This window comes from Chiroxiphia lanceolata, chromosome 2 (genome assembly GCF_009829145.1).
Source record: "Chiroxiphia lanceolata isolate bChiLan1 chromosome 2, bChiLan1.pri, whole genome shotgun sequence".
In the NCBI taxonomy this organism is placed as follows: domain Eukaryota; kingdom Metazoa; phylum Chordata; class Aves; order Passeriformes; family Pipridae; genus Chiroxiphia; species Chiroxiphia lanceolata.
Genome location: NC_045638.1, coordinates 108,917,321 through 108,944,412, shown reverse-complemented (window position 1 = coordinate 108,944,412; position 27,092 = coordinate 108,917,321). Strand labels below are relative to the sequence as shown.

Below are 27,092 nucleotides of genomic sequence, written 5' to 3'. Positions count from 1 at the left end.
GTGCACTATTAAACCTTTCTGTAGGTTTCACGGGCAAATTGTGTTCACTTTTCTTAATGTTTGCTTACAAACGTTAACTGGAATAAACTAAATTATCCTCTTTGTGATATGGACCAAAGTAGGTTTTAGTGGGAAAACAGATCTTTCCTGCCCTGCAGAGGGGACCTGAACAATGTGTCAACATTTAAAATGATTTTCACGTGAGAACTCCCATTTAGAGGTTTCCAGTTTATGGTCATTGATTTCAAGTTAATAAGCAGAAGGGTATTTGAATAAAACATAGTACAGAGCTTTGTAAAGTAAAGCCGCTAATCTGATTTAGATTGTTTCACTTCCAGCTCCATGACTCTCCGTTTCCAGTCAGTAGCCTTGCTGAAGGTTATTTGTGCCTAAGGTTCTTGAGGTATTTTTGTTGTCAGATATTTGTATCAACAGCACTGATGCAAAGAGCCCACTAACACATGAAATAAAGCAGATTTAAAAACCATCAAGACAATGCATTTTTCTCATTTATTCAAATCTTCTGCAGGAAGTAAACACTGAAAGATTTAAAAAAACTTCACACTGCAGTATGTACAGTTTTGTGACATCACATGAGGAAATTAATTTCTAATAAAAAAATGAGACCAGTTAGATAAATTACTGAAGACACATCACAATAAAACTGGTTGTGGCAAAATCCCAAATTCTTATGTATGGCAATGAAAACCAATATTCCTTTGTTTTACAGGGATGGAATAGTCCTGGTACAATATTTCAATTACGCAAAATGGAGTCCTGAACTTACATGACTGATTATAGTTGTATGAGCACTTCATGTTTTAAAAGTAGTTTTGCTTTTTTTTTTTCCCCAGACCCTTTTGATTTGAAGCACATTCTTTCACAAAGCTAAAATACCACAGCAGAAGTCATGTCCAGAAGTGGAATACTGTTGTGTTTTGAACTGACCTGACTTGTTAAGACATTTTTTTTTTTGCCAACGCACAGATGCACAGGGTCCCCCATGCACTTTTCATGCAGCAGGTAATCACAACTTTAAATAAAAGTATTTTTCTATACATTCTTCCAGACTTGCAACTGTATACATACATGCAAAAGTTTTTAAACCTATGTGATCATATTTACACTTATACATGGAATATACATAACAAAAAAGATTAAAAGGTTTTTTTTTTTTCCTTTGCATTAGAACAATACAAAATATGTATTTTTCATTAAGGAAACCACTATTTACATCACCTTTTAAAAACCAATTTCAACATATTATAGGTGTAACAAGTCAACATATTTACATTATATATAAATATATATAATATATACTTACCAGTTTACTCCTCTGTAAGATGTGGCAGAGAACAAACTGGTAATATCATGTCACTGACGTCAATGAGAGCTGTAATACTTTCACCAACATTTAACAGGGAAAATTTAAACCACTCATTTCTTTCTTTTAAAAACATTTGTAAATCAAAAATTTAAAAACATTACTAAGAGTAAATGGCTAAGAAAAGTGAAAGTTATGGCTGAATTCCCTTTTGATCTCATAACATTTATAAACTTCTCCCACTGAGACTCCTGGTTATGTGGTATCAGCAGAGAAGCCCTGCAGCAAAACACCTTTGATTCTGTGGTCATGTGTTACCCCCCATCATTTCCTCAAACTTTGGCAGAGGAGACACTAAAAATCTGGTTATCTGAGTCCTGTACACTTCCCTCTGGAAAAAAAAAAGGCATATCTGCATGGTGACTACAAGTCAATCCCCAAATCTATCTGGCTTGAGCGCTATGTGCCAAGTGCATGCACCTGTAGATAGGGCACTTAGCAACCCAAGTGCTGCAACCCTGCCCAGTTAAGTGAGGTTAAAGTTAATTCAGGTTTAGAGACAAATCCCTAACTCACTTCTTCACTGCTCTGAGGTGGAGGCAACTTTCCCTCCCGCAGTCTCACCCAGCCACAACTGGGATACATTCTCCCCTCCCTCCCTGCCCCTTCGGTGGTGAGATCACACATCAACACCCATCAATCCTGCACTGCTTTGCTTATACTGCTTATACACTGCTTTGCTGCTGCCAGTATCTGACAGGACCCCATTTCCCTTCAAATCTATGGTCTAATGGCCTGGGGGAGATAGGAGGTGCTGAGAGTACCAAGATGACCCTGGTTTGCAATTCATATATGGTGGAAATCATGGATATTTGAGTTGCTTGGGAAAACACAGCCAGCCCTCCAGTCCATCTGCTGGTGCAGCAAACCCAGTTCCTGCACCCCTCTTTTCTGGTGGAAAAGTCCCCAAGGAAACTAGTGACTCCTTTTTATTTACCCATGTTACGAGACAAAAAATGATTAAAGAGCCTTTGGTCCTAAGGTTTAAAGGCTGTAAATGTGGATGGGGTAAATTTAAAGAAGACTTCTCTTCCCTAGGGAGGGGGCAACACCAGTGGTACTGGAGAATTTCATATAGGAGACTGGTGCCCTCCCAGCAGCTGACTGAGAGCACTCCCTTGGCATGTCCTGTCCTCTCTCAAGGTCCTTGTGTTACCTGCTGCTTGAGATTGCAATGTTTGCAAGAGGCAAGATTCTTCCATGAACGGCATGTCCTAAACTTAAATTCTTGTATATTATAGTTTACTGACGTCTGTGAGAATGGCAATACCCTTTTGTTAACATCACCTAAAAAGAACGTAAAGCCTTAACTGGTCAAACTGTTAACGTTTTAACTTAAGCATTTTATAAAACCTTCCAAACTAAATGTTCAAAAGTATATATTATAACAATAGACTACCCTAGAATAAATACATAGGCCAGCACACTGCTAGACTCCAATATAACTTTTTTTAGGGTCAGATTCTCATCTCTATTTTTCATGTCAACTTGACTTTGATGAAGTTTTTTCGACCAGATTATTCCATGTCCACTCAAGCTGCACTTTTTCGTGGAGCCCTTCAAGTAAATTATAACCCTGTATTTACTCCGGGGAACATCTATTATTCTATATTGTATATATTTCCTACCTATATACACATTGTTTCAATAAAAATAATCAATTAAGACTTTAAAAGACATTTAATGGATGGAACAAATACCATCTTTTTAATATTTCTGCTGGGTTGACTCATATAAAAAGAATTCAGTTCCACTGTCAATCCAAAATATACTTTATCTCATTAATGATTATTCTATGAGACATCTGAATTGTCACTGGGCCACTTATAAATGCAATATTAGAAACAAACAAAATTTTATTTTTATATTATACTTCAAACAATGACATTTAAAATGATATTAGATTTGTGTGAAGGTTTTAAAATATAAATCTGCTTTGTACAGCCCATTAATATATTATGCTTCACCGAAATAACATAAAAATATATCTTTAAATTGCTCTGTTATTTCTCATAAAAACCAGGGGGAATGTTTTATATCGGATACTGCCAAATATTTGTGTTCCCTAAAAGAAGGTATCCCCTGGGGGGGAGACAAAACAGAATAGTGGTGCATTTTCCAGCTGGCAGACAGGAGAAGTCCCTTTCAGTAGGAACTGCACTGGGAAAAGGAGGAACTGATCCTGGGCTGGGGACAGGGATGAGAGGGGGAATAACAGCTCACTCTGCCTCAGCAAGCCAGTAGTGTGGGAAAAGGGTCTCTGTGAAACCAAATCAGACAGGAAAAGAGCAAAACACCCCATCACTCATCTCTGCTACGCGGACACGAGATGGACAGAAAGAGCAGTTTTGTCATGTCATTGGCTCTCAATGGTGAAGACAGTCAAAATTAAAACTGTGTGGCTTTCTTTATCCGTGCAAGCCAACTACTCAGCTGTTTGCTGATAGGAGAGGGGATTATCAGTGAAATTAAGAAGCCACAGAGAACAAGTTTTTTTCCAGGGGAGTAAAAATTTCAGCAAAACTTCTGTTTGCCAATAATTCACGTAATTTAGAGGAACTGAACTGGATTTTGTCCTCCTCCTCCCTCATGAGAAATAAGGGCTGCAAATGGAGTTCACACTGACAGCGCTAACAGGAAAGTGGCGCCTCACAGCTCTTCCCCAGCCAGCAATTCTTTTAAGGTGTCTCAGCTTTGACTGCAATTTTCAGTTCTTCCCATCTCAGGCTGATATTGCCAGATGTTACAAATCACAGCACAGGTGGGGATTGAGGAAAAGGGCAGAGGAGGATTTCTCAGACGTGTCCCACTATCCATTACAGAACATGACAAAACCACAGTTTTATCCTCGGTGCAACCTGGAAAATTATTCTAAAACCAGGTTTTCTGCAGTGAAAGGGTAATGCATTAAACCATGCATCAGCTGTTGAGAGAGTAATAAATATTGGCAGATTATGGATTCTTTTCCCTGGTTGTAGGAAGAGGCCAACACATTTTTCATTAAAATCCTATTCCATCTTTGAGTGGAAGCCTGATGTGCTGCTTTAGCACAGTTGGTGTTCTTCTGCAGGGAAGCAGGATGGTGCTGAACAGACAATTCCGCTCATCCGCTTCACAGGCTTTCCACCATTTTCCTTACCAAATACATGTACTGAGCCTTCTCAATTCCACTACTCCAAGAGGCATTTTGGCTTTCCCCTTTTCAGCAGGGAAGTGACAGGAATGTGCCGACAAAAGGACTCATGCAGTACTTGCATGGCCTGTGAAAATCTGCCTTTTTTATAAAAACCTATAAAAAACCCTTAATCATAACTAGTAACTCATAACTATGGCTAAGAATTCTGAGGAAGGCATTCGTCAAGAGCAGGGCAAGGAAGAAAAATAGATTTTACACCACTATTCTGGCAGGACCACAAACAAGATTTAAAAATAACAATACAAATTTTGGAAGCACTAAAAAATACATTTCAGTGCACTTCAATTATTAACACTGACGCAGGTTTTCCAATATGATGAGCTAATACCTTGGACGGACTGCTCTGTTTCTTAACAGTTATTCTTAAAATGTCACAAAACATATTAAACATTCAAAAAAAAAAAAAAGTATGCTGTCTCTATGCTCAGGCTTTCAAAAAAATAAGGATTATTTTACAGGGAGGGAGGAAACGCAGCATTACCACCACCTAGGCTGTATGCTTACACTTTGTTATACCAAAACCTTGCAGATCCAAATAAGACTCTGATTAAAGAGTACTCATAACTTAATCTGATACATACAGAAACATCTTGTACAAATTACAACCTTTCTAGTTTCCTTGTGACAATCTACTGTAAAGCAAAGTTTATCTACATGTATTTTAAATAACATCACCAGAAAAATAAAAAGTTTATCAAATGAAAACATGTTTCAATTAGACCATGCTTTTTTAAAATCATGCTCAATTTATACAGTAGTCAAGTTGATAATCATTTTTCTTTTTTCTTTTTTTTTTTTTTTAACAAAGATTCAAAACCGCTGATTGTAAACTCACTGAGGAGGCTGCAGTTTATTCTGGTTCTTTTTTGATTGTTCGCACTTTTTCCAGAAGTCCATGCAATTCTCCATTCACACCACCATGTTGATGAGAGGTGTTACTCCCCATATGGCTGTTGTAAGGGCTTCTTAAGTTACTAAAAGGAGTTTTAAGCTCTGTGTCAGATGGCAACTCCTCTTTGATTGTAACATGAGTTGAATTCTCAGTAAATGAAGGTTCATTCCAAATTTCTTTGTCATGTGCTTCTTGGCTACTAAGAGAGTTGCCACCTTTCTGTAACATGTAGTACAATATTGGATTGGTTTTGGTCAGTCTCGGAGAGTCTTTCTCATAATCATTCTTGTCCATGCCTGTGATCACCCATCTGATGGGCCCCTTTTCACTGGGCATAGAACACATGCTAAACTGGTCAGACTCGAGTCTAGATACCGTATTCCCCAAATGTTCAGGGAAGGGGGAACTGGCAGGGCTCTTTACTGCTACAGGATACTGAAATGTTCTATGATCTACGCAATTATTCTGCTGCACAGGGCTTCCCATCAACGATCTTACTGAAGAAATGGTGAATTCAGGTTTATTAATTGTTGCACTGGTTTTGTTTCCTTTTTTCTTGCCCTCTGTTAGTATGTTATTCCTATGTTGTGACAGATCTCTCTCACAGTTTTCTGAGAGAAGCAGCTGTTTCAACACATTAAAGCCTTTACTATCTCTAGACCAACTCCTATTTTCAGTTTCACTATTTGAACCATGACTTACAGCATATTTAAATTCAGCATCACTTCTGCTGAATTTCAGTTCTTGCTGGTTAAGCAAAGGCCCATACAGCGCCTCGGTAGGAGAAGCGTGATTGTTTGCAGCATCAGACACATTACTTTTCATCTTTTTTAATGGACTTTCCAAAGGCTCAGCGTGAAGCTTCCTCTTCTTAGGTACTGTGCAAAGGCTCTTGGATTCAAGGTGTGTCAGCTCGTTGTTTCGGTGACTCCTGTCCAGCTCATCTGCAGGGTAACTATCTTGATTCTGTCTCAGCAACCTACTTAGGAGGCCATTTTTGGAAAAAGAGAAATCTTGAGGTGAAAGAGGCTCAGATTTCAACTCCTCGGATGCCGGAGAAGCAGCTGTGTTTCTCTGCAGTGAATGAACAAAACCTTGAAATTTGTTACCCTTGCACTCTCTTACTTGTTGTGCATTTGAATTATAAGGAACATGAGGTTCTTCAGACGGTTCAGTTTTTATTTTCACCGTCAATATTTGCTCATTCAAAGCCTTATCCGTCTGTTCTTGAGAACTTTCATCTCTTGAAAGAATCCTCTCTTTCTTTTCACTTTTACCTTTATTGGGAGTTCCCAGAAGCAGCTGAAGGACAGTGCGCCTTTCAAGGAGATTTTCTATTTCCGAACCTGGCAGTCCTTGTTCCGCGGGCGCAGGCTGACAACTGAATATTTTGTTATTTTCTTCATGCGTACTCAATTTATTCGTAAGCAGAGGGCTGTTCAATCTATCAATCAAACCCACAGGTTTATCCATGTTCCCTGCTAGCAGCTGTTTGCTGGCTCTTTGTTCTTCACTCGACATGGAAGTCTGCATGCCGCACTGAGCCAGGTTCTGCAACAGCTTGCTGGCACTGAATGCCGAAGAGTTCTGGGGACTGTCATTCCTGCTCAGCTTGGGTCCTTGAATTTCTTTGCTTTTAGACAGGTCTATCAAATGTTTGGATGCGGGATTCATCAGTCTGTCCGGCTGGAGGCTGCAGGCATACGGTGGTGAGCTGCGCTTGATGGCTAGAGATTGGTGAGAGAGATTTATAGGAGAGTCTGCTTTTGTAGAAGCCAGCAAAGGTGGAGTGCTTAATGGAGTCATTCGATTTGCACTGGGACTGTCAGTAACAGGAGTCCTTTTCCCAGTCTGAACAGTGAATTTTGCCACATCAGCTGCACTGTGTGGTCCCTGAGGGTCATTACTCTTGTCTACCTGTTCTTCAGTCTTATGCCCAAGTAACAGCTGAAGCAGGGTTACTTTCTGATGGGGATTCAGCTTAGAAGCTTTCGGAGTGTCTTTCTCTTCCTTGTTCTCTGGACAGGAAACTTTTGGATCCCAGTTATGAAGCAAGGACTGAGTCAGGTTATCCAGTGATGCAGGTGGACCTGCATCTGTTTTATCTGTCCTCTGTTTAAAGGATAGGTCTATAGGAAGACAGTTAGAATGGGAGCTTTCATCATCGCTGCTGTCTTCCGTAAAACTAGGATTGTTGTCTGAGTACTCATCAACAGTTGTTGGTGTGCTACTGTCTTCAAAAATGCTGGCTCTCTCACTCTGCTCACGCCCTTTCACATGCTTGGTGGTATTCTGGCTCTTCAGCAGATGCAAGAGCAAACTATTGCTGGGAGAGGTTTTCACGTTACTCCTTTCCAAAGTACTTTTATATCCCCCACTTTTGGGAGGCGAATGCATGACTCCCACTGAACTCTGAAACGGTGCCATATTGCTTTTGCTAGAAACTGGTTTGGGTGATGATCCTGCTTGACCATTGAGATGGCTTGTCATTCCTTTTGCCAGACCGAACTGGCCCATGTCCTTCTGAGCGCTCTCTTGCAATCTGGCCATGGCCGCAAGTCTCTCGCTTGCGATTTGGTTGGCATTTTGTGCTTTTAAAGCGTGTTCCCTGGAGTACTGCTGCAAGTGAGCTTCGCTGGAAAGGAGCAGAGCTAGCTGGCTGCACGCTACGCTGGGCTTCGGTGAAGCAGCAGGACTGGATCGTTTCTCCACCATGCTTGCAACAGCTTGTAACCTTGCAGCACATGACAGGGGCTCATTTATCACTTTGGGTCCGCTCTGCACTGCATGAGGGGATTCTATAAACCTCTCTTTGGGCAGGTTCTTTGTTATATCGGGCAGGCTGTTGTCCAGCTTCTGATCTTTTGCTTTGCTCTTCTTCAGCAGAGTCTTCAGGTGACTGGATGCAACACCATAGCACCTTAAATCTTTCTCCACTTGTAAGGAATCGTGGCTAAGGGAATACCCTTGCTCCTTAAGGCTCTGCCTAATCTGCTGTGACAGAGCAACACTCTGCAGCCTAGAGCTGAATGACTGAAGCAAAGAGGCAAGTAATGTGCTATCCTGTTTGCCTTTAGGCACATTTTCAACCATGCCAGCCAACAAAGCTTCCTTTTTCCCATCTAAATCCACAATGGAATCAGACAACCGCCTTCTCTTTGCTGCATTCCAGTCTTCTGAAGACTGCAACAGTCTTGCTTTTTTGAGGTGCAGCATGCCAGATCCCCGATATGTACTTGTATTAAGAACTGGACCATTACTTTGACAGCTGGGAAATATATTTCCTGAAATCTTAAAGTTTTGATCCTCTCCACTATGCCCAGCAGACTTTTTGTCAACTGCAGTACCTGAGCCTCCTGCTGCTTGATGCATTAGTAATCCCTCTAGGTAAGTTAGAACAACAGAATCCTGGTGCATCTCAGAGCCAAGCTCTTCTCCATGAGTCATGTTCAATAAAAGTTTCCAAAAAGGCTCTGGTTCTATTCACTTCAAAGACTGGCTTTGCTGAATCCAGATGCAGAATTAAGAAAAAAACAGGTAGATGTCTATAGTGTTTTCTCACAGACTTTCAGAAACAAGAGAAAATGTCTTATTCTAAGCAGGCTTCTCCCAGTGTATACTGTTTGATGAGCCAGGTTTCCAATCATATCAATCTGCTGATATCCATCTGCTGATATCTAGAATATTCACGGACGATGTCTAGGAGGAGCACTCAAAACATGGTTCCACAGAAATAAAGTTCCATTAAGTATGTGCTGCCTTCTTTCTCCAAGAAACCAACTTGCTTTTCTTCTTTTTCCATCTCCACCAAGCACATGAAATTCCTAAGTAAGAAACACAAAACAAAGAAAATATTTAGTATAAATTTTAAGTGCTTGAGACTTCTTTTCCTTTCAAGGAAAAAAACCTAACCCTCCACACATTGTTTTAGGTAGACATTCAGGACACATAAACCAATGACCATGTTCCAGAAGAAACTAAAACTCAAGCAATGGGCAAAATGTGTGGTAACTAATTTAAAGACCTTTGTGAAAACAATTCTGAGATAAAGTTTTATACAAAAATTAAACTTACTATTCACAAGCATAGCTCCTACAAGAGTTCATCGAATTTCCCTATTCTACAGCTTAAAATAAGGAATAGCAAACATGAAAGAAAAACATTGAACTGCTCTAAATACAGTTTTAAAAAATATTCCATTGGACTTTATTTCACAGTCGCATCAACCTTTCTTCTTATGCAAATGCAAAATACACAGGACAAATAGCCCATCACCCTAAAAGAGAACTAATAGGAAAAGGCATGCCTAGAGTCAACATTTAGGTTCCTGTCAAATCTGTTTTCAAATAACAGAATAGGCAGCACCATGAGTACATTTTTGTTTGGCAGGTAGATGACACTGCTGAAAGTAGAAACCAAGTTGACACTGCTCCCCAAGACTATGCAGTATTGCAAAATCCAGTGTGAGCACAACAGGGATGAAATCTGTTGTTCTTACAACACCCAACTAGTCCCACAAGTCATTGGAACAATCATGTGACAGGAGTGGTGAAAAGGTTGCTTATGTTCCTGATGTAACATAAATCCTGAAATCAAAATCCTCCCTTTGCCTGAGGATTTTTATCTTTACATTCTTTCTATACATGAAACATACAACGGTAAAACTAAAACAAAACAGGTCTTCCTTGAAGTGTTGCTATTTTCAAAGAGTGTAGAACACCTCTAACTTGACACTTTCTTGGATGATGTGCTGTGCGATAAAAAGCTGTTTTAAAAAGCACAACAATGGTACTTGTGCAAGATGCATCTCTTCAGTTTTAGTTATAAGGCTGGTCAATGAAAGCAGGAACAGTTCAGTCACCACAGGTCAATACTGAGATCATTACACCACACAGGCCTCCTCCTTCCCTCATTCAGTTCTAAACTGGCATAAATATTCAACAGGAGCAAAGGTAAGTGTCTTTCTGCATATTTTACTCTGCAATTTGCTTTCGCAGACTAAAAGCTCATTGAAAACTTGTATTTGCAAGTTTAAAAAGGATGTACACAGATGAAATCCTCGCCTCCTTAAACGGAATGAATATTTTATGACTGATTTCCCCGAGGCTATTTTTTAATTCAAAACCTACAGGCAACTAGAAGTCAGAAAAATATCAGAGAAAAAAATAAAGAATGAGAAGAAAAATTAAATAGTCATGAAGTTAACAGCCCATATATCCCCCTGTGCAAATACTCCGTGTTATTAGTCTTTAAGTCATTTAGAGAAACACTAAGTACTGAGCTATCTCAAAAAATCCCCAAAACAAAACAAAATAACCCAGCAATGCATTGTAGTGTAAATGCATATACCCACGTATTTAAATATCAAATGAAAAGCTGAAAGCTTTTACTGAGGTCTCAGTACTTCTCTCAGAAATACACTACCCATCGTTCACATAATTACCAGGAAAAGCCACAGCATTCCTTCAAAAATATATCAACTTAAATGTGGATTCAACTAATTGAAAGTTACTGATCATTGTACTGTTCCTTCAAAAACCTGTGCACCTCTGGGTGGGCTTTTGCAGGGTTTAAACGCAAAAGAGACTAAAATCAGAAATAACAAACCCTTAAATATGAAGGTTTCCAATGAATACATCAACTATCCAGTAACGGCAACATCAACACAGTCAGAATTATTTCCTCCAACATTTGGGAATGCACTGAATCTGGAAAATATGTTTTGCTAGCTTCCTAGAAAATAAACTGTTTATCTGCAGTCACATTTTCATGTTTCTAAAGGTAATTAAGCTGACTGCATGCTGTTATTAAAAAGGAATGAGTAGCACTTGATACGCTCTGCTTTGCATTTAAGACAATAAAACTGAAATTTTGTAAAGATTTCTTACTGTCTGATAAAAGCAAACCTTGCAGGTCACCTTTAAGATAAAGTTCCAAACAAATACACCACTAAGCCAATGTTCAGTACAGCTTCACTTATTACAGCCTTTGGTAATTCAAAAAAGACAATGCATTTATGCAAATTCCTCAGGTACTCCAGAAGCCTGTTCCAGGAGATGACACTTGTAGCCAGTACTGTTTACATACAATACCTGCTCTAAGAAGTGTTTTGCCACTTCTTTTTTTTTAATTTTATTTTGAATTACTCAGTGCTATGGAAATACTAATAACTTTACAGAAATTGGGTTGATGGAAAGAAGCTTTCTTTAAAGAGAATGAAACTTAACATCAGCAATCCTTCTTTAAAGCCTCTTCTGATCTCATGCTGCAAAAGGATTATAAAATCTCACATGATTTAATGTTCAATACACAAATGTGAAGAAGTCATCTGTCAAGAACTAAAATTACATTTTTAAAAAACTGTCTCTAATCCTACACCTTATTTGTGACGGAAAACCAGGTAGTAAATTCAAGAGTTTGAAGGCAGTTTCATTACCAGGCACTTCAGTAAGTTTTGAACCAAATATGGTTTTCTTCTACTATCTGAGGTGTGGTGATGTGGAAATCAAACCAGCTCTGCAAATGAATGTTCAGCTGGACACTAAGGCAACCATTCAGCAACCTTTTAAAAACAGAGACTGTACTAAAGAACTTCTCTAGACTCACTGAAACATTAAAAATTTTCATTAATTTTATTCAAGAATAAATTTCATTCAAGAAATTACCAGAACAGAGGAAAGAAAAAAGGCAAAAGGAAGAGAAAGGAGAAGTCATATAACAACAGATCTCTTATTTCTCAGTAGGGGTTGAATCAACTGCTAAGATCTATGAATCTCTACACCTAAAAATCATATTTAGCTACTGTGACAAAATAAATTTATAGGCTGATGTACTTTCTTGACCACATAACTACTGTAAATGCACTCTCTGTTGCAACTTCTACTATCTTTTTCCAGACTTCTGTACCTAAGAAATATATAAGCCACTTGTTTAGGAGAGATTACTTTCAGAACCTCCAAGAGCACCCACTGGCTACAGCTCATTAAGCCATGTTTACCCAGACAAAACTAAACCACCAGCAGACTCCACAGCACAAATGCTGTAACCTGGTGAGACACTCCCCAAGTGGAGCATACCATGAGAAATCAGTCCCACAGCCTTTTATAGTGTGCCTAGGGAGAAACTGTGGGCAGAATAGGGAAGACAAGAGAATACTAAAATGTACACTGAACCGTGTACACCTAGAATATTAATTCTACTTTTGCAGTTCTTGGAGTTTTTCTTTGCTTTCAAACTACAAATGTACTTGTCCACCACAAAGATTTTAAAACAACAACAATAAACTTTAAGATCCTTTGTTTAAAGAAAGTATTACTGCCACAAAATATAATGAAATTTGAGAATACATCTTCTAATATGTTAAAGAACAACATCTGAGCCAATGGCTTTTTGCTCCTGAATATACAACTTTGATTTTTAAAGAATTCTCTGAATTAATGAAAACCTCAACTGTGAAACCTAATTGGAGACTAAACAAACAGCAGACTTCTAGTTCACCCAACAGATATTCAGTTCCCATCATGTAAGGAACTGACAACTAGCAAAATTACATCCACAAGACATTTTTCAAATATCCCAGACTAGTATTTCTACTTACATCCCTTTGCTAAATGGAACAGAGTGCCAAAGTAAATTAACTAGACTAGTATTACAGTATACTAGACTAGGATTATCTGAGGAGGGTTACACAATTTACTAGACATAACCCATAAAACTGGATATTAATGTCTTTCCTATGATCTTGAATTAAGACTACAGAAGAAAAAAACCTTGTATCAACCATTAAGGTATTCATTTTGGAAACTGGCAATGGCTAGCAGATTGCCCAAATGAACATATATTTGAAAAGAGATTACCAAACTCATGAACATTGTTAGAATGATTAATAGAGGTTGAGATTTGCATAGATTCACAGAAAAAACATTTTTATTAACTGTATTTCAGAGTTCTTTCATTACTATTAAATTTCTGTAGCAATTTTATGTTCCATTTTAAGTTGAGATGCATCAAAACATGAATTTGCAGAGCTAAAAATCAAACTGGTCTGTGAAATAAAAATTTTCAGTTATTTAATAAATCTGGTGTTCTAATGCTCAGCTACTACCAGAAGAGCCAGAAAGTCTCTCACTAGCTCATTGATTTCCTGTTCTCATATCCCCAAACATAAAGGCTCCAGCCCACCACATCAACCAATGGCTCAGACAGTCGTTTTAATTATTACAGATTTGAGGAATGCAGTACAGTGATTACAGTGGCAGCTTGGGATCCAGGGGTCCAATTACTCACTGTGCTGCAGACAGGCTGTCTGACTTCTGGTTTTACTTCTCTGTACCCTGTTTTCCCAGATGGAGTAATAATAAATGCAAACTTCAGAAAGATAATTGAGGATAAATATATTAAAGGTTGTGTGTTGCTCAGCAGCTCCAGTAATAGCCCTGGGTAAGTACCTAAAGCACAGGATTTTAAGTGATTCCCCTTCTTTATGGCTGCCTGTAGTGAAATGTTGCAGAACACAAAGAAATGAAGATCTCCAAAAAAAATTCCCAGATGCACTGGAAATTGCAGCAGAATCTTGCAGTAAACCAAGCACGAGTGGGGAAAATGAGACTTGTTGTCCCTAAATAATTTTGTTATTAAGCTCAATTTGTAAATCTTTGATTTCAGCAAGCAGGAAGGATGCTTTCAGAGCGGTGGTAAAAGCACTTCACAGTTGACACTTTTTGTTAAGGTTATGAGCAGCAAAACAGGTCTGATTCAACAATCCCCACCACCAAATCCACAAAGCTGCACAAACGTGCAGGTACTTCAATGGTACTTAAGCACATGCTTTAAGGGAATCAAGTTTTTAAGTGCTTTGCTTTCAAAAATCCACACTTTATGTCAGAAAGCTGTGGAGATGAATGGAGCAGCTGAGACCTCTTCACAGTTTTGATTCAGGCTGTCAAGACATTTTGAAGGTTCCCTTTGCAAATGTAATTTAGAAGAAGACCGAAAAATAAAAAGCAAAAGTGATCAGATGGGGGAGCAAAACTCAGCAATAAGTGGGTGAATTATTCCATGGTTGCACTCAAAAGAATTTGGGAATCCAGAAACCATTTTCTACAGTTAATTTATTTAAATAAATCAGGCTCCTCTTCTGCAATAGTAGGATATCACTTTGAGAAAGCAAAAATAAGCTTCTTCCCAAGCTTGGCATGTTATTCACTCCTTCGTTAAGGCCTACTGACTGACTCCAAAAGACATTTTAAACATGGGAAGGATACCCTATCCCTTTTAAACAGCTCGGTCAGGAGAGGGCACACAGGGAATCACGTTGCAGGAGCAGCAGGAGCTCATGCTCCTGCCAGGAATGCTGGAGGGGCTCCCAAGGCCCCGACCCCACCACAGAGCTGGCATCCCCCATCCCGAGTTAGGGCAGTTCCCTCCCGGCTGGCATGATCCCACAGAACACGGCAGCACGGCTCCCTCTATGAAACACCTCCTGGAATAACAGCAGCATTGGTAATAGCCATGGCTTCATGGCCAAATTCTACACAAGCATACGAGATGGAAAAGCCTTTTCCCTGAAGTTTTGGTAATCTGTGTAATGCAAACCCAGTCCTGACCTGACTTTCTTAAGAGAATTTTCAAACCACAGAAAGGGGTGTTGTTTTCTTCAGTATGGGGACAGGGTGGGAGGGGGTACGTGGAAGGGAATAGACCCCAGCCAGCACAGTCAAAACCTTCTCATTATTTTAGCAGCTTAAATAGTAGGATTTTGAAAAATACTGTAGAAATCCAAATCCATAACAGTTGATGCAACAGCTCAAAGAGATGCAAAATCTACTATTTTGCAAAAGCACACAAACCCTGACTAACTGAAAAGTCCCAGGTAACATAAAATTGACAGGAACACAGAACCAACAGCACAGCAAGCACAAGACACAGTTTTTCCTGTGAGAATAAGATCTGACAGACCACTGGACTGAAATGTTAGTGAACCAACAACTGAGCAGGGAAACAAAAACCCAACTGTTCTCCTGGCAGAGAGTATTTAGATTTACTTTAGCTTTTAAGGGACTGCTAAAACGTAAATGCTGATTACTGCTGTTAACAGTGGCCCCAGAGGCACATAAGGAAGGGGAGGCTGTTCCTACACATTTCATCTGGGGTGTGGAAAAGGGGATTTCAGACACCTCATCTCAGTGTCCCCCCACTCCTCAGATTTCACATGGGATTCTCCAGTCCGGGAATCTGTGACTCACCCGGACCATGCAAAACCACCTCATGACTACGAGTAGCTTTGGGATGGTATGTAATATATATCAGGGGGAATACAATATTTCCAGTGTCTGCTGAAATGAGGTGTGGAAATGTCAGAGAGATTTTCATATCCACACAGAGAGCTGCTCGGGGAGGTGGCAAGACAGGCTGCACATCACGCCAGGAGAGACGCGGATGTTGGAATGCCTCAAACTCTGTGGCAAAGCATTCTCACATGAAACCAAAATTCTGAGCAGCACTGGCTACTTACCCAACTCTGGGGAACAGGTTGAGAAGAAACACCCATCCAGCCCTGAGAGATGCCTCTCCTCCAGGAGAGGAGAGCATGAGCATGAACAACAGCAACCTGAGAGCGACAGTGCTGAGAGAAAAAGGTCTGTCTGCACTGCAGGGTGATGGGTACAGGAAAGAGCCAGGCAGCTCCAGTGCCAAAGTAAGCCTAGCCCAGCAGCAAGGGACCCCAAGGAGGTTGCTCCCCCAAGAAGTGGGATATTTCAACACTGAGCTGCTCTGCTGCGACTCATCCGATGCTGGCACTCAACCCATCTCAACTGCCTCCTTCTAGAACACAGTACACAGTTTACAAAAGGCCACAGGTCTAAGTTTCTGCCTAAGTTACACGTCACTTGTGTTTTTGAAGCTTACTTCACAAACCTGCCAGTAAGGAGGGGAGAAAGAAAAGAAAAATTAAAAAAGGAAAAGACCCTAAACAAAAAAACCAAGCCAATCAGCCAAAGCAAAAGAGAAACAAAAACCTCCACCTAACGTCATAAAAAATCCCTCATCCAACATGACCTTAAACCCAAGCAAACCCCCAAAACAGCTGAAGTAAGTATATGGGAAGGGGGAAATGGTGGGCAGACAATTGCCATGAAAGCTGAATTTTTGAAAGCCTTAGTAGCAGCTCTCCAAGTTTACAAGTACACTTAAGCATCGTACACAGCTTAATCCAAATCTGGCCTGCATGTTAAAACATCCTACTACAAAGTTCTGTAAAGTTCAGAGACAAAATGCATGTGTGGCCGTCTGTCATGCTGTGGCACTCTTCAAACAATAGCTAATGTCAGCCTACCTTAAGTATTTCTTATTCTAACAAGTAGAAGAATTGAGCATCACAGAAATAATCATTCCCAGATGCAGAAAACCCCACACTGTTCATGTAACTTACAATTCACCACAGTGTTTCATAGAAATTTCAGTCAATTCCTTAGCCAGACTCATGCACATATATTTCTTCTTACAAATACTACTGAAGGAACACTTTTATTTTGTTCTCTAATGGTACTGTAAAGGCCATCTTCGAATTCATTTCTTGATCATGATCTGCTAACACAGACAAACTCAAATACACTCTCTGCCAACTCTTTGCTAATTGTAGTATGAGAAGGAATAGACATTCAACCTACAAATACCACCCTGTGAAGGATTCAAGTATTTGACATCTAAAACTGCCCCATGAACCACTGCTCAATCATCTTCTGAAGATAAAAAGATGATGCAGAAACTAAAAGATGATGCAGAAAAGTTACACCCCACCCTATATCCATTAAGGACAGGAGTCCAGAAATAACATGTATCACTAAATCTCAACTAACCTGGGTAAGGGTGTTGATCAAGGCTCAGAAGCACAGTAAGCAGAAAGGCTTTTGGTTAATTGAGTCTTCTTATTCAAAAGACCAAGAGCAAAAAACACACAAAAATCTATACAAAGACTTGCTTTCAGGATAGAGGAGTGGATAATATACAACAGGATGGACAGAGGATGCACCTTTCAAATCCCTGGTAAACCACTTGCCTATAAATAAGCAATTAAAAAGGAAAGTCACAACCAGATTCCCATTCCTTCCAACACCTACCAAAACAAATCACTGATTATGCATTTAACACTACGTCAACTCCCCAAGAATGAAACTTGATTAATACACAGAGAAGAAATCAATGTCTTCTTCTGGGCAATCATGCTTCTGAGTTATGATTGATGCACGCAGATAATGCACTTCCACACAACTCTGACCTTCTGCTTCTTGGGGGATCTAAAGACACAGGCAGTTATTGATAGCACTGCAATAAAAGTGTTTATTTTTTGGAAAAACTCTGTGTTATGTGGTTTATCATAGGATAAGTCACTTTATGTTATTTTAACCAAGAACTGGTTTCAGATGCCAAAGTGCAACAAAGCACTAAAGAGTAATGCACAGTATTTTATTGACAGTAGTAGTTGTGTTCCACTTGGGACCAAGCGTCTCATGGTTAAGTTATGAATGAGAGCCACTTTCTAGACTTTACAGCAGAATAGGTTTCAGCTAACTGAACACAAATATACAGTAATTCCACAGCAAGGTGAAATACAGGATCACAGTCGCATAGCATTCCATTATATGTAAAACCCTCATAAATCCACCTTAGAGATCCAGATGATTTGTGCTTTAGGGTAGTTTGGTTTTTTTTAAGTGAGTGGAAGGACAATACAACTCCTGTTGTAATGGGAAATTTCAGCTTATTGTGGATGATGTTTGTAAAGGTTATAGACACAGAAGAGGCTCATACAACTACAGTTAGGTGGGAAAAGAAAAATCTGCATTAGCAAGATGGTCTCTACTAGTTCAATTCAAATAAAAAATTACAGGGGTTTTTTTCCTCTCCAAAGCAGCAATAAACTCAAGTGAAATTAAAGATAAAACATAAAAACCAACCTTAGTGAAACCTTGTGAGAAGAGGCTCACAACTTCCCGTAGAGACAAAAGGACACAAGGCCCTTATCTTATCACTATGCCACAGTGTTAAACCTTCTTAATATTTTACTTAGGGATTTATGTTATGAATGTTTTCAGATTAAAGTCACATAGATGTATACAGAGATGATGAGATGACCCTGAAACATAAGGAACTGGGCTGCAACTCAACCTTAGACATGAATCAAATCAGAAGAATTAAAATATCAACCTAACTCAAAAGCAGTGAAAACAGTATTCACTGTCACAAAGCCATGGCAGGAACAGTGGAGAGGGGGAAGAGGGGGCAAGGGGAAGAGTTTAACTACCCCTCAATATGAGGACATACACTTTAATTTATCAAATTTTATGCTGATAAAGGCAACATGCATTTTAAGAAGTTAATATACCATCACAAAGTTGTGGAAAAGAAGCACTCTGTATGTTTTTCATGAATGCTGCATGAAAGAACTGCAAAATAGCAAAAAAAGGCTATTTGTTGTTACCACTTGTTCTACTGCTGTCAAGAGAGTTGAAACAGGTGCTTATACCAAATTAAAACCTGCATAAAACAAAGCAACATAGATGCGTGATTGATTTCTGAAGTTTGATTTCCTACCTAAAACCACATTACCCTGAAAGAACTATTAAAAGTAAGTCTATTACCCCATACTTGCAAAAAATATTAGCTAACTTGGGACCATCTTTCATAGTGCCTGTGAAGCCAACCACCTCACTAAGCCTTTATGAAGTCATATGCCCAAAGTGTCCCTTACACCAACCAACTTCACTGCCCTGTTAGCACACACCTAAAATAAGGCCTGAGCTCAAGAACCCTGCTGAACACGTGGCACCAGTGCATCAGAGCTAACTGGCTGATTGGGAGCTCCATCTTGACCTCTAGGAAACGAGGCCATCTCAGTCACCATGGAGAACAATGTCAGCAATGAACAGAACTAGTTCAGAATCTGCACATTTAAATGTACATGAAAACATGGTTCCACAGGAATTTTTGTCTGGTCTAAGTGTGAAGCTGCTGCCAGAGCACGCAGCCTTATCTTGGTCTATGGATCTGCAGCCACTTGTGCCTGCCACCTTCCCAGGACTGACACAAGCATTCCTACACAAAGCTCCTACAAAGGCAAGTCAGACTAAGGATCTCTTCACCAGCAAAAGAAACCCCAAAGACACTGCCGAGCATCTGCTTCACAGTTCTCCATGTGGGAATGTGTGACTATGAGCGGCATGAGAAAGAATGAAGAGCCGGGACTACTCCTTTCACTGGTGAATCGTACTTAAGGCCAAATGAAAGCACTGCCACTGCTGAGATTCTCAAAGAGAAATCTCCACCTCCAGGCAGGACATCAGTGCTGAATTTAGAAGAGCTCATCAGTGAGATAAAAATGCCTTTTTAAGAAGTACCTCCTAAACAGAATTAAAAAAAAAAATAAATTTAAGAAGTCAAGGTATTCAAGCCCTCTGAAATCTTAAAAGATGACTCAAAATTTAATCAATCCAAATATTTGAAATTTTGGATTTTACTGAGGTATCCTGTGAAGCATGAGTATAAATCCTATTAAAATGAACTTAGTTTGTCCATCCCTAAAATAGATTTGACATACAAACACAAACACAAGGTCAAGGTCACAGATCAGCAAGAAAGATTACAAAGAGGACTGATGTAAGAGCTGGCATTTGATCAAAGCTCCTGGATGTATTTTTTTTAGTACACTTACCAGAAATACCACTACACTACATTTTCTTCACATTGGTACATTACATGTTTTAAGTGTTCCCTACCTTTAAGAGCAGTTGCTCTGTCCTTATTTATTTCAACAAGAAATGTTAGGCAGTATAGCAAGTAAACTAAGGAAGAACGCTTATGTTAAATGCAAAGCAGGTGGGAGACTATTTGCCATCCTTTTCATCCTGTTCAGCCATGTGCTGATATATATTAGATGACAAATCTAAAAGGAAAACCCACTGACAAATACAGGACATGACAGCAAGACCATTGCTAGAGAGTCAAGACCTCAGTTTTAAACTTCTTGCAGTCCAAGATATTGAACTTAATATAGCAATTGTACATTTGGATGTGCACTTCCAAGTACAATGCTTGTTTATTTATCCTAATCATCTGTGTGCACTGCACATATTTCTCAATTAAAAAAAAAAAAAAGAATTCAAGGTCTGTTCAGAGCACAATCAAACTAACCTCTTTGGTAATCAGGACAACATTTACCTCCTAGAAAGCTTCTTTAATGCTGAACGCTGAGTAAGTGAGCAGATTAAAACACAGTAGCAACAGTTGAAAGACTCATTAAAACGCAGCTGCTGAAAATAGTTAGCAATGAAAGTCATTTACTGATCTATCCATCCATCCACCCACCGATACATTCTCAAAGCTTTAAACATATGCAGAAGAACATTCAGCTCACAGGTCACGTCTACCAGACGTAGCCTTCTGACGCTTAAACAAGAGGAAGAAGGGGTGTCTCGGGTGACACAACATCATATGACATTCAAAGGTGCACTGCTTCCACAAAGTTTAGATGTTCATTGTACTAAGTAGTCATTTAAAGAATAGTCTGGCTTGTACTCTTAATTCTGAACCCTCACTTTCAATACAGCACTGCTCTGATGTTAGTCTAGACATGACTGGGAGCAGTTTATATTTAGACAGAGAGATATGTCTATAAATAGGACTGTTTGTGTTGGTATTAAAGCTTTTACTGGAACCCATTTGAGGTGACCTGTATAACTCACTTGTATGTGGGCATCTTGGACATTGCCAGCAAAACCTCTGTGCCATCACACATCTTCCTGAATCTTGTTGCAGCTATTATTCAACATTTCTTTACTAATTTTTCTCCATTTAATTTTTGTATAGGTATTACATTTGCAGCACTCTACCTGTGTGATTGGCTTGGCTCAGCTACTAATGAAGAGGCCTCAAATGAAAAAGACAAAAAAAAAAAAAGTAAAGTTTTAAAAAGTTGTCTCCTTTTTGAAAATATCCTTCACAAGAATTAGATTGTCACCCTTTTAAGCTATAGTATTGCCTGAGCTACTAGGGCCAGATACAAATCACTCCTGAAGCCTGAGATGTGAGCTTCTCTGCACAATGGTATAGGTGCTTTTAACTCTGATAGTGATTCATCAGATCTTAAAACAGTCACTGGTTTAAGATCAAATTGAGTTAAGTCGTAGACCTGAGGGCAATACAATTCTGCTCTTCCTTAGTCCCTCCTTTTCTAAACCCTTTCAGCAAAATGGAAGAAAAGGGGAGATTGGTTCATTTTTTTTCAAGGAGAATTTCTATCCTTCCCTGATAAAGCTTCTCACTACATTGAACTGTTAGAAAAAAAAATAAAATAAATTGGGCAATGATTGCCAAAAAATAGAGGTTCATTCAACACTCAAAAATACCTACTCTGAAAATCAAACACACATGAAAAGGTGTGTTCCAAACACATTTTGGAACCGTACTAGTTGATTAGCAGTACAACTACTCAACACTTTAAAGGAAGCATGTTTGGAGTCATATAGCTTATTTAAGTTCACTAATGCACAAAAGCTTAAATGTGTGAACAAGTCTTTAATTTAGTTCCAGTGCTTAGCAATATCACAGTGTACATAACTGTTCTTTCAGTATCATGGTAGGTCTCTTCTAAAGCTTACATTAGGGAGGCAATAAATAAATAAAATCTTTCTTTAATCTTCATAACCAAACCTTCGATAAAACAAGTGTGCTTGTTTTTAAAAGGAGGTAACGAGAAACTGCAATGAACAACAAGCCAATTTAGCAACAAAAATGAATATGACAGCACAAAGAAGAGAGTACTTCTGGTCAATTCAGTAGTCAAGCAGTCTAAAACAATGGAATATCTTCAAGAACTAGATGGCTGTCAATGCCCAATTCTGTAAAGGTACAATGTTATTTATTTTTTATAATAAGGAAAAAACATTGTCTATAGTTATATTTATGTGTGAAATGTCAAATTAATTTTTAAATTTTTTAAAAATACCATATTCATGAATAGTGCAGTAGTAAGTCCCTGAACTTTATACTTTCTTTTTACTTATTTGTTTTTCCTTACAGAAGTAGATCTATGGATTTTAACAGGACAGCAAATTAACGGCAAGATTACACACACATGCATATCTGTGCATGAGAGAGGCATCTAAATGATACAACATATATTAAAGTTGCAGACTTTGACATGGGATAGATGGATATCTACCATACTAAAAAACAGTAATGCATCACCAGTTTAAGCAAAGTAGTTCACATTCAAAATTTCAATATTCTTCTATTATTCAGGACTCAGCAAAGGATTTCCAAGATATGCATGATCAGTTATTCCAGCGTTCCCATTCCTCAAGTTGTTCAACACACAGTAACCATAGCAGGTGATTTGGTTTCCCACAGGTTGGAAGTCTGATATAGACTCATTGCCATAATATAATGGGCCAGTGGAAGGCAGTGGGACATAGGTGGTGAATCTCCCTCTGCAAATCTTGTCTCAGCTTTGAGGATGTGGGGGAACAAACAAATATCTCAAAAGTTGTGATTACAGTTTTACTCTATTGACTTAATGTCTACTGACAGAGTATGGAGATAGTGGGGGAAACTGTCATATAACAAGTCAAGAATCTGGCAAATAAACAAGTGAAACTGCACCAAAGTAACTTAAACCATGTATCACGTAGTATAGGGTCATTATCTGATAGTTATTATCCATAACCACAACTCTATTGATTCAGCTGATCAGGCTAGGAATTACTTCCAGCTTAATCTGCCATGGTAGAGATCTGAGCATGGCTGACAGGTCACAACCTGTGTCCTTTGTGTTATATAAAGCCATCTTTCCTTGATGTAATTGGAAGAGTCATTTCCCAGCTCAATACACCATCAATAAGTAACTCCAGCATTTTCTGAATCAATATCTGGTAAGGCCTTGTCAACGACCTGCAGGTAAATTTCATTGACTGCCTCTATTCTTGCTAAACTGTAATTTTTTTTTGTTTCTTCTATTTTCAGTCTTTATAAGAATCTTGTCATAAAGCTAAAGAAGAATGGTTTTGTTCAAATTCTGTTGTTAAGTTTCATCAGTGATCAATACCAAAAGAACTCCACTGAATATAACATTAATGTGATTTCATTCTAAAGTAGTTCATGTACCTGCAGGATCCTACAGAACCACAAGACAACTCACAAATACCAAATAAATGCTGAAGCAAATCATACTGGAAAGGGAGATACAAGCTGAAGAGGGCAAACAAAGGAAGACCAAAGGGGAAAAAAAGCCCACAGAAGATCCTATAACCTATTCTTCTCAAAGAGACTTTATGCTCTAAAAGTATACAATTTAAAATCCATTTGTTGAGAAAAGGCCAGAAGTTCTGGTGGGCAGGTGATCATTTGTTCAGCTTCCCAGGAAACTTAGCAGATTGTTAGCTTGGCACCCTAGTTAGCAAACTCAGGAGAAAGACATCAAGACTATACAGTCATGTGAAATAAACCACCGTTTGACTCAGAATTCTTGTGAGGAATAAGGACCAAAGCTACTGTGAACGAGACAAAGTTACCACTCCATGCCCAGGGTGAGTAAAACAGGTTAATAAACTTCTTCACAAGTTCAGGGCAGAAACTCATACCTTTCAAGTGTCAGTGATGGATCTCTGTGAATCTGCTTTTCACTCCTCCCTGCCAAAAATAAATAGATTATAATCAGGATGCAGAAACTTATGGTGGAAAACAGTTATTTCTACTGTAACAGCAAAGTAATTTTGGTAATTCACAATCAGCTCATGACAGAGAGTCAGTCTTACTTCTTAACAAGGTATCAACAGACTAAATTAGTATTCCCCTGAAGTAGGTTTTACTTGTGGCTGGTTTGTGACAATATGAGACCTCGACAAGTGAAACTGAGCTGAGCAAGCTGGTAAAGGTGATGTGCCAGGAGAGGGGGGATATGTCTCCTTGACCAGTTAATACTATCCACTTTGTCAAAAAAAAAGCTGTCATCAGGAGATTATCTTTATTCTAACACATCTGCTATCGATTTACCCACCATGACTAGAAAAAAAAAAAAAGAAAAAGAAAAGGCAAACCCCAACAAACCAAAACCAAACCAACAACACACTACACACCTTTGACACTGCATTCTGCTTTTCTAAAATCTTACTCATCTTCTCCTGCAATTATCCTTGTTACTCTCATTCACCTATTTCTACAACCCACACTTCTGTAACATTAAGGACATCCAATGACTGTTCCACACTACACAAAACACAGCTGTTATTGTAATCTTTATCCTTAAGACACTTTGACCATACAACCCTTTACTTCAACTTTCCAATTGTTTTTCTCTTGTTCTAGATTAAGTTTAAAATTTCTCATCTCAGTTCTACAGACATTAATAACTTTCATTTTTACTCGCATTACCTAACCACTTATTGTGTCCTTCTTCCTTACCCTTTTGTTTCCACAAACACTCGTTCTTGCTGTAACACTCAGGCACCTCTCACACAGGAAATTCCATTATGCTTCTGCACTGCTCCCCAGGCGAAGATCATCTACACTCTGGAGGCTATTTCTTCCTCTCCTCCAACAGTAAATTACCAGACCAAAAATTAATCCAAATCCACTAAAACACCTCCCTGCAAGACCACAAGCCAAAGCACAAATGATGTATGTTACTTGCCTTTCCTCACAGACGTGTTTGTTCCCTTTCCCTCATCACAGTCTACCTGAAGTTTAAAATAAATAAATCTGCACCTTTGAGATGCTGACAAGTTCAGCTGGACAGCAATTAAATGAAGCCCTAGAGCTACACTGGCCTCCAGAATAAGTTTTCCCTTTCTCTTACAAAAGAAAAAAATGCCCTTATTGGTTTTGAAACACAAAAGTACATGCTGCTGTAGTAATACAGTTTTCACCCGATACCTTTCTTTTGCTACATATGATTGGAAGGGAAGGAAAGAGTGATACACACTAAAAGATCAAGAGAACACAAAGATTAATGATATATGGAGAAAAGGGTACAAAAGGCCTAAAATATAATGCAGAAAGGCTAAAACATAGCAAAGGGCTCCCCTTCTCTTGAGCTGCTGCTTTTAAAAATCTAGTGAAAGCTCTTCACTTCCCCGGCTAACACAATGACAATATCCCCACCCTGATGCAATCTGTTTTCACTTCAGAGGGCACAGATGCAAGAAAGACCAGAGAAGGAAAGGAAATACTGCTCCTAGGAAAACTCCTTTTCAGAGTGACCAAAGTTATTTGTTTTTAATCATGACAGCAAATGATGCCAAAGAAGACTCAAATAAGGAAACTTTCGAGGAGGAAGGTGAAGGCTGAGAGAGCACCTGTTCCAGGCTCTGGTTAAACATAAATCCAGAGCTCCTTCAATGAAACAAAAGAAGCTTTCTGTCTCTCAGGTGCCTTAATGAAATAACCTTCTGAGCCCAAACAGCAGACGTAATTCTACAAGTTCTCCACTTCTTTGAACATAATTTCTCCTCCTCCTTCTCAAATCAGAGAGGTTTGATTTATTGGGTCCACCTCTGAATTCTGTTTTATTGCAAATAAAACTTAACCCCTGCTTTCAAAGTCCCTTTGGTATCTCTCTACTGTATCACAAACCAGAGCTTGCCTGTAGCACTTGTGAAGGTGAACAGTTTGGCTTACCAAGAATAACCTACTGGGATGCAAATTCCACTTGCCTTCCTTATATGCTGTCAGGTTTATGAGAGCAAGTGTGTCTACGCTTGACATTTGGCATAATTACTACTGTAAAATATTTTATATTCCCGTAAATTCAGACTACAACCCCAAAGCGCTTACAAACTAAGACAAGATGCAGAGATAACAAAGGAGAAAGGAGGGGTTGTAGGGTAAAAGTGTGTATAAGGAGGAAGAAAAGCCTCAATGGCAGGTGAAGACAGTAAGGCTATTCAAGTTGTCTGGGACACTGCCTCATTAGCTTGAAGTTCCAAAGAGTAAGAAAAAGAAGAGCAGAAAAAAGATGATGCAGGATACTGCACATGGGTATAAGTAACTTGATTCATTAAAATATAAAGCCAAGACATGAAATTCTAGGTAGCATAATTACTAAAATATCCGCTGTATTTCACCATTGTAGGAAGCATTTCCACTGAACTACAATAAACACTGTTACAACGGAAAATCTTCGGGGGTTTACGTTATTCTTACCATGATTTTGACCAATGGAACAAGAGGAAGGATTGGAAGATATAAAACACCTTGACTCTACAATCTGTAGTTGAAAAACAGGTGGGAGACAGGGAAGGAGAAAAAACATTAAGTTACTGCCTATCCATCACCACTCAGACCAAAAGCTCTACCTGTATAGGGAGGTGGGGGATAAGATTCCGAAATGAAAATTAATAGACCAAACCATTGTTGTAATTCACTTCTACATATAAGAAACAAAGTGTGCACTGAATGCAACTTATTTTTGTCAGCTGCTTGGTAAGACATGAATGACTACAGAACATGGAGGAACAACAGGCCCTTTTTGCTAATATATCTGAACATAACGTATTTCTGAAAACACCTTTCTTGAGTTTTCCACAAATTCTTGTATTCCACTACAGCTACGTTACTTTAAAGCAAAT

General features: G+C 38.9%; 1 protein-coding gene across 7 annotated transcripts in view; it reads right to left on the bottom strand.

Moving 5' to 3' along the window:
- Positions 1–492: 492 nt before the first annotated feature.
- Positions 493–27,092, bottom strand: part of NRIP1 (nuclear receptor interacting protein 1) — a 142,212-nt gene continuing 115,612 nt past the window's right edge. For 4 of the 7 annotated variants that reach the window (XM_032678715.1, XM_032678713.1, XM_032678716.1 and 1 more), the window contains 2 exons: positions 24,108–24,156; positions 493–9,296 (listed from right to left, as the gene is read on the bottom strand). In XM_032678715.1, coding sequence (XP_032534606.1) covers positions 5,431–8,919 — 3,489 coding nt within the window. In that variant the 5' untranslated portion in view covers positions 8,920–9,296; positions 24,108–24,156 and the 3' untranslated portion in view covers positions 493–5,430. Of the gene's footprint in view, positions 9,297–12,398; positions 12,415–24,107; positions 24,157–27,092 lie in introns of those variants that run through there. The other 3 variants (XM_032678714.1, XM_032678718.1, XM_032678719.1) reach the window with 2 other exon arrangements.